We start from the raw sequence: 12,262 nt of genomic DNA on the forward strand, positions 1-12,262 counted from the left end.
CGAGCGGCGCCCGGGCCTCCCGCCTTCCCCGCCGTGCGGCGCGGTGGTGCGGACTTTGCCTCCTGCTCCCCCGCGGCCCCGGGAGCCGGGCTGGGAAAGTTGGCGGAGTTGCCCGGCGCGCGGCCCGCCGCCCCGGGAGCCGAGGTGCAGGCGCCGGCGCGGGGCCCCCGCGGGGGCGGCCGGGGCGGCCGGGGCGTGCGGCGCGGGGGCGCGGGGGCGCGGGGGCGCGGCCGGCTGACGCGGCGGGCGGGGACCGGCGGCGGGGGCCGGCGGCGCGCGGGCGCGGAGCGAGGGCGCCCGGGGGCCCGGGACGCGGCCATGGAGGACGCGGGAGCGGCCGGCCCGGGGCGCGAGCCCGAGCCGGAGCCCGAGCCCGACCCCGAGCCCGACCCGAGCCCGACCCCGAGCCCGAGCCCGAGGGGCGCGCCGGCATGTCCGAGGCGTTCTCCCGGCTCTGGACCGACGTGATGGGCATCCTGGTGAGTTACCTGGAGCCGCCGGGCGCGGGCGGGGCGGGGCGGGGCGCACCCCCAGGTGCGGGGCGGCCCCCTCGGCGACCCGCGCTCCCCCGGCGCTGCCCGCCGCGCAAGCCCACTGCTCCGGGTCGGCGGCCTCCCCCCCAGGTCCCCGGGGCTGGACGCACTCGGTCCAGGATTTCAAACCGAGTTAAAAGCCAACCAGCCCCAGGTCCCATCCTCGAGGGCTCTGCAGCCGTCGGGGACACCTGCTGAGTGTGCCTGCTGGTGCGCAAAGGGCTCGAAAGGCTCCTTCAAACAGTCGGTGTAAATGAATGGTGTTTAGCTGCTGTGCTTTCACGGTTGGGTTGGGGAGGAGGCCGATGTTCCCCCTGTTTATCTCTTCATTTGTTGTCCGACCGCGAGAGGAAAACAGACCCATCTTCCTAACCACACCGAATCATCTTCGTGACCACCAAAAAGTGTACTCTGTACTTACTCCGTTTGCAGTTTTTCGACTTGTAGAATTACAGGATATCTGTTGTTTTATGTTTGGAACTAAAAACAATAGGACTTATTTAGCTAAATCTGTATTGTCATGTAGTTTGAAGTGCCCAGTAACTAAAACCGCCCATGGCTTTGGCATAATTTCTGAAAAATAGTTCTTAGGCGCTGAGGATGAAGCTTTAACTTGTGCGGGGTTCAGAGCCCCGGGGAATTAGCAGATGCACTTTGGTGGAGCTGTAGATAGGCAGGTAGATGGCAATCAGATGGGTGGGGGTTATTGCAGTCAGGCATCTTAATCCACACTTTTATTTAAAAAGTCAATTTTAGTTTAAAGATTTAGAATTGGCAGTTGTCGGAAAAGGCTCTATATTTACTCTAGGATGTTTTATCTTTCTAATGGAAGGTGTGGTTTTTGAAAAACACTTATTTGGGGATGAGAAGTGTATCTCTTTTTTTTTTTTTTTTTGCACAAGAATTAAGCACTTGGGCTTTGGAGTGAGTGAGACTGGTTCAAATCCCCATTCTCCAGTTGACTGACGGCATGACCTTGGCCCAGGTGTCCAACCTCAACTGATGTTCAGTTGCATTACCTGCAAAATGAGGCAAAGAAATGAGATCTTCAGTTACATTACCTTGCTTCTTAGGTTCTCTGAGGTTTAGTTATGTAGATGTATATCTAGTGCTCAGCATACTGGCATATAGTAGGTGCTCAATAAATGATATCTCTCTACTATTTCCCCTGCAAATAGTTTCTTGGGTTTCATCTTTCCAGACATCCTAAAGTCTCACCTACTTCACTTTTAGGTGTTCATTGGTGTTTATGATTATTCCTGTACAGAAAACCAGGGATGATTGGTCAAAGATTTCTGCTTTTTTCACTCTCCAGTATTTAGAAAAAGTATATTTAAAAAAATCTCAAGTTCTTGCATTTTCTGAACTTTATTGGTGGATATGGGCCTGTAAGTGAAATTTCAGAAAACCCAATGAATGTTTTAAAGTTAATAGTGATAGGTTTTTAAGTTAGTCAAGCAGGAAGCTTATCTTGTTATTTCTTGCTTAGATCCTGCTCTGTAAATTTTTAGTCACTGAGAAAATTGGTCTGATAACATCACATTGCATCCCTTACTAGGGTGTGACTGTGGAGGGGAGAGCTGGAGGGGCTCACTTAATGGGAGTGTGGGCTCAGGGTTGCTTGGGAGGGGGGTGGTGGTTGGCAGGTGGCACTTACTGAAGATTTGCTTTCCCTTCCCTGGCAGATGCCAGCGCTGTTTGGTCAGTTGTAGCAGTGTTCTTTGGCTGATTTAAAAGATGGGGTGGGGCTGGAGAAGCTCAAACCTGTTATTCAAAGGGCAGATGTAGGAGAAAAGAAAATATGTACTTCTTACAGAGCCAGTAGTTCAGTGCGAGGCTGGAAAGAATGTAAATGATTATCCCAAAGAGAATATGTTCACTTCTGTTTTCCCATCTTTTAGACAATCTTATATTTTCCTTTGGGGTGAACATAGGCATCACGATTGTTCCTTTGTAAAATTCAGAAGAAGTTATGGTTTACCTCTGCTTTATGCACGTCTGTAAAAAGTCACCAGTTTAAGAGGATCTTTAATCTGCTTTTAGAAAACTCTCATCCCCATGTTTAGAGGAAACTGTCTTTCTAGAAATCTATCAAGACACAAAATTGGCAGTTGATTTTTCTCTATTCTTTCTGAGATAAAAGATTGCATTTCTTTCATTTTTTTAAAATAAGATTTTGCAGTCTATCAGCCTACACAGGTGAAGTGACTTGCCCAATGGCACACACACCTTGGTGACAATGACAGACTGTACCCCGGTTCTCTGACCTCTTACCTATACCAGCAAGTAGGGGATGCCGTGATACTCCACAGTTAACTATCCCAGATCAACATAGTAGACATGTAATTACATCTGGTATTTTAGGAAAATGCTACTTGGAAGGTTCTTTTTAAGTACTCAACTCGAGGGGAGTAGAGGTAGTAAGGGAATTATAAATCCAAACATACAAGATTTCAGGCACAGTGGTTGCTTTACTTTTTAGACTCCTCTAAGTGGGGGATCCCTGGGTGGCTCGGCAGTTTGGCGCCTGCCTTTGGCCCAGGGCGCCATCCTGGAGTCCCGGGATGGAGTCCTGGGATCCAGTCCTGGGATGAGTCCTGCATCCTGCTTCCTGCGTCCGGCTCCCAGCATGGAGCCTGCTTCTCCCTCTGCCTGTGTCTCTGCCTCTCTCTCTCTATGTCTATCATGAATGAATGAATGAATGAATGAATGAATGAATGAATGAATGAATCTTAAAAAAAAAGATTCCTCTAAGTGTAGAATTCAATCCTCCAAGCCTATTAAGTTAAACATTCTTCATTCTTTTAGCTGAATGACACAACTCCCTTTTCCTACTTGAGCGGCACTGAGCATCCGCCCCCAGGATTTTGTAGGTTCTAACCCTCTGAAGGGTGTTGCCCCAGAGGCATAGATTTCCATAAATACGGGATGGTTGTTTGAGTTCATTAGGACACATTTTGCATTTAAATTAATTCAGTCCTGCACGGTTCTGAACCAACCAGTTGCTTTATACAATTGTTAACAAAATGCTTATTTAGAGAAGAAATAATAGTATAATTTATGGCATGAAAATGTTCTGGCTGTGCTAGAATGAATACATGCTAGTAAGCGAGTATGTAAATAGTGAATTAGGAGAAAAGGAGCTTACTGGAACACTAGCCACTGTGAGTGCCTGGAGGGCAGGGTCAGTATTTTATACTTTTTAATCTCCAGTGCTTGGGATTCACAGGATCCTGAGGACATGGTTTTATTGAATGGAAAAGGAAAATAGTCTATACTTCTTACATGCAGGAACCACATCAAAATCCAGTTCTGTAGAGACTGTACCCACTGTAATGGGGTGTGTTTGTGAAGACATTAATAAATTCTACTCTTGCTTGAATTTATCGCTTGAGCAGATTCATCATGCAAACCAAAATCCTGGTGCTTCCACTGGAAACGGTAATGGCAAATTGTGAAATGTTTGTAAACCCTGAGCTATCAGACCATGGCTTTCTTGTGAAATGTGTTCTTCTGTTCTCTTAACTCCATACGACATGTGGTCTGCCTGGGTTTTCAAAGCGTGTCACCTTTCACGAGGACATGCTTACATTTCTGCGGAGAAGTGCAAAACAAGTTAGGATCCTGTGGGATTTCACTCTTTTATCTTTACTCCTTGTTGCAGACACAACATTCCTTTTTTTGGGGAGACGGGGAGGAGGGTAGTTGTTTTTCAAAGTAGGAACTGCTAAGGTTATTAGATATGGTAGGTCACTTTTTCAGCACTGATTATCTATTTGGGTAAGATGTGATGGTTCTTATTTTTCCTTCAGAATTGGAGTGTTTCTAAAAGCTGAGCCAATCCTTTAAAGCTACTTGCTAACTGAGAAGGGAGCAGAAGGGAGTTAGTTAGTGAGTGCCTATTGTTTGCAAGATCCTGCAAGATGCACCTCCCCCAAACCTTATATTTCCTCCCTGCTCCATTCCTACAATTTACACCCATTTCCTAGCAGTGCTGAGAGAATATCCATTGTATGGAGATACTGTGGACCTTCCCCCATTCTTATTCCAATAGAAGCCACAAGAAAATATGTAGTAGGCTTCATTCCAAAAATGGTTAGGTTTATCAGTTTTGCTATTTACTGAAGAAACTCCTTAAAAACAAACAAACAAACAAACAACAAACAACCCCAACACTCCTCCTTTGCTTTGTAGTTTTAGGCAAAGGGGGCGGGGCAGGTGGTAGTAAGAGCCCTAGGGGGCTTTTAAAATGCAAACTCCTTTGAAAGCATTAATTTACATATCCTTTGGGTGGCGTCTCCTGCTTCGCTGACCAGCTAATGACTTAATTAATTTTAGGTCTTGGAATTTAAGAGTCAGTCCCAATTTCAAATATTCTGACCTCATCTTAATTTTATGTTCCTGTCCACCAGCTTAAAGCCTTGTGATTTTTATAAGTGAAGCCGCAGGCTGCTGGAACACCGGGATCGGGGACCTTGGAAGCGAGCCCTCCACCCCCTCATTTAGAGGAGGAATTAGAGGCTCAAGGTACTGAGTAGGGACTGGAACTCTGGCCTCCTGATTTTCAGTTATTTGCCAGAGACAAAATTAAGTCTCATCATTCTGGCTGGAGTCACCAAGTCCTTTGCAATAGGAAGACTCCCTTGCCCTGCAGTGGCCTTTGATGCCCCTCTTCCCCTGACTTAGAGCCTTCATCGGCCATGCTCTACCTGTTGCCCTTCCCTCTTTCACCTGGCTTACTACTCGCATTCTAGTTTTTAACTGTTTACTCCAACTCTGGCCATGGAACGCAGCGGGTGGGAGTGGGGGCGGGGGCAGGAAGAGGAAGAGAAGGGAGAGGAGGAGGGAACGTGTCCAAGCACGGAGTCCCAATACTGGCCTGGGCCCTTCCCATACTTACCTTCCTAGATTCTCTTGTGGCCAATGAACATTACTGTCCCCATTTTACAGTGGAGACGTGCCCATGGGTGTCTTAAAATCACACAGAGTAAACAGGAGCTGACGTTTGCATCCTGCGTTGTTTCCCAGAAATTAACTCCTAGTTGTAGTTGAGTAGTTTATTCTTTCACATATCTATGGAGACATTTATTGGCTGCCAACTTTTTTTGCTTAAGCTCTTGGGCTAAATACTAGCGACACTTGCTCCTGGCTTCCAGAAAGATGTAGTTTTGTAGGAGAAACTGCAGTAGCCCCCACGTCCCTCCTGTAAAGAAGCACTAGGTCCCCACAGTGCTGTGGGCAGGGCGGCGTGTACAGGCAGCCAGGGGGACAGAGTGGGGGCCGGGGTGGCCGTGGTGCAGCCGGAGGCCGCTTCCCAGAAATGCCATTCATTTTGGACCGAGGCTGTGAGTTAGGCCTTCCCTGAGAGGTGTTCTCCAGTGAGGGGGAAGGAAGGAAGAAGGGAAGGAGGGCTTGCTGGGCAGAGCCAAGGGGAATAAAGCCGAGATAGCCCAGAGCACTGAGGTGGGCGCAGTCATTCAGTGGACACCAGTGAGAAGCTGTTGCAGAATTTGAAATTGACATCTGACACGATCCCTTCCTCCCTTCCGATCCCTTCCTCCCTTCCCTGTCTTACAAAAGTAACTTTGGTGGGTGATGAGTTGGCGATGGTGAGAACCTGGGCTTAATGTTTAGAGACAGATCAAGTTATGTATCTGGCTTCCGTTTGTCCCCATATTTTGCTCAGTATCTCTAAGTAATCAAGGATTGCTCCATGGTACTTGTCTTTTGGTGATTCTCGTAAGCTCACAAGTAGGCTGTCTTAGGTCAAGAGATATTCAGAGGTGTTGTAGTCTTAGGATTCTTTTTGTTCTAAAGAAAAAAATATCTAGGCACATAGATACATACATATTATCTATCTACCTGTGTTTTTTTACGGTATTAAATCTATTGGGTTAAATTCCTTAAAGAGGGGAATTATTATTTGTAGCAATATGCACATGGTGTTATAGCTAAATGATCTTTAATTCCATCTTCTCAAAGCCAATTCCAGAGAACAGCAAAGTAGAAGGAAATATCCAGTTGTGTATATTGATTCAGAAGCATATCTGTAAGCTCAGTTTTACAAAAGGCTTAAGAACACCTGTAACTAGTAGTTTGTCTAATGTATTGTTTTTAAGAGTGCTTTTTGCTTCAGACTAAACCATAATAATCTCACAGTGATATATGATGCTCATTTTTTTTTTAAGATTTATTTATTTATTCATGAGAGACACACAGAGAGAGGCAGAGACACAGGCAGAGGGAGAAGCAGGCTCCTCCCAGGGAGCCGAATGCGGGACCTGACCTGGATCCTGGGATCACGACCAGAGCTGAAGGCAGGCGCCCAACTGCTGAGCCACCCAGATGTCCCTTACTCATAGTTTATACACGTTCTTATCGTACAGTAGAAATAAAATTGATCTCGGAGTAATGAGTTTAAGTGGATAGAGGCTAAGGCTGTAAGAGTTAACTATGCCATTTAATACCAGTGGGTATGGACTAAGATTGGCACTGTAAGGATTAACAAACCTTTGGAATAATTTTGAGGTAAAATGTATTTTTGTGACCATTTGGATTCATCATTGTTCAGATACTTTGCTCATTTATTTATTCATTTGCTTTTGGTAATGAGACTCGAAAATGGTAGCATCAGCTGTGCTCCTGGCCAGCTGTCTGGTGTCCCATCTTTTGTTCCATAATATGGAACAATTCACTGGATAGCATTAATTCTTCATGAGATGAGATACTTCATTGAGATAACTTAGCTTATATTTTTTCTTGCAAGTCAAGTCAGGAGATAGAGACACTCTAGCACAGACACTGGGTACCTAGGCTTCATGGTATATCTCTGACATTCAGAAGACAAAAGCTTGATAATGGGATAGTTTTTCCTCTCTGTAATCAGTATTCTTTCTTTTCTGAAGGGCTCTCTTGCTGTCTTTTACCTTTTTTTTTTCTTTTAAGATTTTATTTATTTATTTGACAGAGAGAAAGAGTGCATGTGCACACAAGCAGGGGGAGTGGTAGGGGGAGAGGGAGAAGCAGGCTTCTGCTGAGCAGAGAGCTCTACATGGGGCTCCATCCCAGGAATCTGGGATCCTGACCTGAGCCAAAGGCATATGCTTAACCGACTGAGCCACCCAGGCATGCCTATCTTTCACCTTTCTAAGATGATTGGTAAAAACATGAATACATTCATATCTATAATGAATGCTTGTTCAACTCTTGTGCCCTCCATCATAGAGGGACACTGTGGCTCTCCTTGGTGTCTGTGATGCAGATTTGATTCAATTTTGTTTTTTTGTATTTTTTTTAAAGGTTTTATTTATTCATTCATGAGAGAAACAGAGAGAGAAGCAGAGACATAGGCAAAGGGAGAAGTAGGCTCCATGCGGGGTTTGATTCAGTTAATTTTGGTGCTTCATCCATTGTTCCTTAGTTTGGTTTAACAGGATGTAGGGTGAGGAGGGTCTAATGTGTTTACCCGTGACCCTGTGCTTGGTTATAGCTTCATTTTCCTCTTGGTATTCAGGAATAGTGGAATTTTAAGTGAAAGGAAAAATGCATATAATTGTAATTTTAATGAAAAGTCCCATGGGGAAAAAAAGTGCCATTGAAGAGCAGAATGAAAAAAATCTTAGAATGTATATGCTGAGCTCTAGTTACTTTAAAAAATTATCCCAGTTAATTTTGTGGTATAAAAAAACTTTTTTTTTAAAGTTTATATATTTAAGAAATCTCTACACCCAATGTGGGGATTGAACTCACAACCCTAAGATTAAGAGTTGCATGCTCTTCCAGCTGAGCCCGCCAGGCACCCCTGGGCTTTAATACTTTTGCTTAAGACTTGTTATCAACCACCAAATTTTTTATTAGAGCTAAAAAAATGTTTCTAAGCTTTTTGAGGTGCTTTTAAAAATACAGTGTTTCAATTTTAAAGTTTTTGTAGAAGAAAGGAATATTCAAGTTTAAGAATAAGTATCTTTGCTATAGGCTTATACTCATTTTTAGAGGATTTAAAATACTTCACTTACAAAGTAAACCACTGGCAATTCTACAGATGTGTTTGTTTGGAAATACCCAGGGTTAAAAATTTTTTTTTAACAAAAACAATGGGATATTGCTACACACCTATAATAATGGCCAAAATGTGGAAAACTGACAACAACAAGTGCTTAAGAGGATGTGGAGTAACTGAATCTCTCATTCATTGCAAATGGGAATGATGCAGACACTTTGGAGGACAGTTGGGTGATTTCTTGTAAAACTGAACATATTAACATTTGATCCAGCAGTTGTGCTCCTTGGTATTTACCCAAGGAAGTTCAAAAGTTATGTTCACACAAAAACACTCATGGATGTTTATAGCAGCTTATTCATAATTTCTAAAACTTGGAAGCAACCAAGAGGTCCTTTAGTAAGTAATTGGGTAAATAATCTGTGATCCATCCAGACAATGGAATATTTTTCAGCACTAAAAAGAAATGAGCTATCAAGCTATCAAAAGACATGGAGGAACCTTAACTGCATATTACTAAATGAAAGAAGCTGATGAGAAAATGTTTCTGACTCTGTGACATTTTGGAAAAGGCAAAACAATGGAGACAGTGTAAAGATTAATGGTTGGAAGGTGTTAAGGGGGACAGAGGGATGAACAATTGGAGCACAGAGTATTTTTATAGTGGTGGCTGCATGTCATTATAAATTAGTGCAAACTCATACATAGAACGTACAACACCAAGAATAAACCATAACGTAAACTTTGGATTTTGAGTGATAACGAAGTCTCAGCTTAGGTTCGTCAGTTGTAATAAATGTACTACTAGAGTGGATCTAACGGGATTTTGTTGATTTTTTTTTTTTTAAATTTATGATAGTCACACAGAGAGAGAGAGAGAGAGAGAGAGGCAGAGACATAGGCAGAGGGAGAAGCAGGCTCCATGCACCGGGAGCCCGACGTGGGATTCGATCCCGGGTCTCCAGGATCGCACCCTAGGCCAAAGGCAGGCGCTAAACCGCTGCGCCACCCAGGGATCCCAATGTTGTTGTTTTTTAACAACAGCAATGGAGGGTTTGAACTTAAGATCCTGAGATCAAGACCTGAGCTGAGATCAAGAGTTGGATGCTCAACCATCTGAGCCACCCAGGCACCACCTGATGGGTTTTTTCAACACAGCAAGCAATTGTCCACTTCTCAGTGGACACTGACCACAAATTTGACTCAAGTCTGGAGCTATCTACTACAGGTTAAAGGCCCAGTCCTAAAGACTATCTTTACTTGAGTGCCAATCACAGGTTGCTACCTGTGCTGCTTACACACTGCTACAAACCGGAGGTTCCATGACTTCCTCCTCTTGTTTGATTAATATGCTAGAGCAGCTCACAGAATTCAGGAAACCAATTTACTTCCTAGATTGACTAGTTTATCTAATAGATCATCTGTTTATAATAAAGGATATAACTCAGGAATAGCCGAATGAAAGAGATGCACAGGACAAGGTATGTGGGAGCTCCCATGTTCTCTGAAGTGCCACTCCCCATAACACCTTGTGTTATGGAACACAATCTAGAAGTGCTCTGAACCTTGTCCTTTTGGGTTTTTATGGAAGCTTTATTACATAGGTGTGATTGATTAAATCATTGGCCATTGGCTATGGATTGAATTCAATCTCCAGTGCCTTTCCCCTACCTGGAAGTGGAGGGTAGGTGGGTTGATGCTAAACGTTCTTAACCTCTGATCTTCTGGTCTTTCAGGTAACCAGCCAGATCTTGAGGCTCTCTAGCAGCCCCACCCCAAGACACTTCATTAGCATAAACTCAGGTGTGCTCTTAAAGGGACTCCAGTGAACTAAGGAAGATAGTCCTATACTCTAGAAATTCTAAGAGTTTTAGGAGCCTGTGCCAGGATTGGAAGGAAGACCAAGTACATAATATCTTCTTATAAATCACAAAAGTACTGTGGGAGATGTTGCTAATGGGAAGGCTCTGCATGTGTGGAGGTGGGAGATACACAGAAATCCCTGCACCTTCCCGCAGTTTTATGAATCCGAAACTAGTCTAAAAAAATGAAGTCTTAATAAAAAGTAACAGTTTTTTTTAGTTTTAAACAGAGAAGAGTAACAGTAATTCTGAACATTTAGAAAAAAAACAAAAAAATTAAAGATCTTAGAAAACTGAAAGATTGTTTTGTAGTTAAGAACAAAGAGAATAGTTTAGACTGTTTGAGTTCAAATCCTGGCTTCACATATTTAGTGGATGTGTGATCTGGCAACTTCCTTAACCATTCTGTGCCTCAGTTTCCTTATCTTTAAAATGAGCACGATAGCCATAGGCATCATCAAGTATAGTGAAGGTGAGTTGAACCACTAAAACTGCATGGCGTATCATAAATGTTATCATAAGCAGATCATAAATGTTCATTTTTATTAAATATTAATAACTGGATCTCCTTTAGTTAGAATGTGAATTAATTTCCTTTCACTTTTCATCTGTAGATGGAGGGATGATCTGATTCCACATGCTCAATTGATATTAACTTGATTTAATTTATGTCAGATGCCTTTTTTAAAATACATGACTTAAAAATAAATGCATAAAAGGGTACCTGGGTGGCTCAGTCGGTTAATAATATATCTGCCTGGGCTCAGGTCATGATCTCAGGGTCCTGTGATTGAGCCCTGCATAGGGCTCCCCGTTCATCAGGGAGACTGCCTCTCCTCCCTCCCCTCCTCCCTCATCTCTCACCTCTCAAGCTCGTGCTCTCTCTCTCTCTCTCAAATAAATAAATATTTTAATTAAAAAAATAAATGCTTCAAAGTGTTAACCTTCAGGTTATATGTTAGGAGATATTTGTTAAAATATTCTCTATACTCGAGAAAATGTATAAAATTTGTGACTAGTGGGGTGCCTGGGTAGTTCAGCAGTTGAGCTTCTGCCTTTGGCTTAGGGCATTATCCTGGAGGCCAGGGATGAGTCCCACAACAGGCTCCCTGCATGGAGCCTGCTTCTCCCTCTGCCTGTGTCTCTCATGAAAAAATAAATAAAATCTTAAAAAAAAAAATTTGTAACGAGGCTGGTTTTTCTGGAGGCAAGAAGAGATTTGTAATGAAAGCATTTTCTGTTTAAATGATGTTCAAACTGCAATAAAATGAGTTTTTTTTAGTAGTTGACTTGGTAGAAACATGTAAAATATCGAAAGCATCCACTAAATGATTTTATTTTTTGAATGTTGGACTCATATGAATGTACTAAATCTATTTTCATTATCTTGAGCTTTTTTGTAAAGCTTTTTCCCAGGGTTTTATTGAATTAACCGCTGTTTCTGTCAGGGTTGCCAGTCATTTATTTTGGGTCTTTGCATCTTAATTAGGAGTCTTCAGTCTCCAATCAAGAATTTCTAAAACTATCACATGGGAGTGTCCCTACTGGACACATTTCAGTGTGAATATAGTAGAAAATGGGATTCACTGTGGTTGGAGTAAGCTTGTAATGAATAAATTTGCCATTTACATGCATTTTTATTTTAGGGGACATTAATTTATCCATCTGAAGAAAACTGGAAGGAATTTGAAATCTTTGGAAAAATCTATAAAAGCATTTATAGAAAATGAACATTTTCTACTGGAAAGAAAACATTTAATTTTCAAGGCATATTTTTTTCATGAATTACAGTTTAATTGAAAACTTTCCACCAAAGTGTAGCGTTAGGACATAGTCTACTGGGGAAGAGTCATTACTGCCTTCTGCAG

At 43.0% G+C, this 12,262-nt stretch overlaps 1 protein-coding gene across 1 annotated transcript in view; it reads left to right on the top strand.

The window, feature by feature from the left end:
- Positions 1–279: 279 nt before the first annotated feature.
- The window catches only part of SASH1 (SAM and SH3 domain containing 1), a 194,721-nt gene continuing 182,738 nt past the window's right edge, over positions 280–12,262 (top strand). The window contains 2 exon segments of the mRNA XM_055309950.1: positions 280–384; positions 387–479. Coding sequence (XP_055165925.1) covers positions 319–384; positions 387–479 — 159 coding nt within the window. The 5' untranslated portion in view covers positions 280–318.

Source organism: Nyctereutes procyonoides, unplaced genomic scaffold, assembly GCF_905146905.1.
Source record: "Nyctereutes procyonoides isolate TBG_1078 unplaced genomic scaffold, NYPRO_anot_genome, whole genome shotgun sequence".
NCBI lineage: Eukaryota > Metazoa > Chordata > Mammalia > Carnivora > Canidae > Nyctereutes > Nyctereutes procyonoides.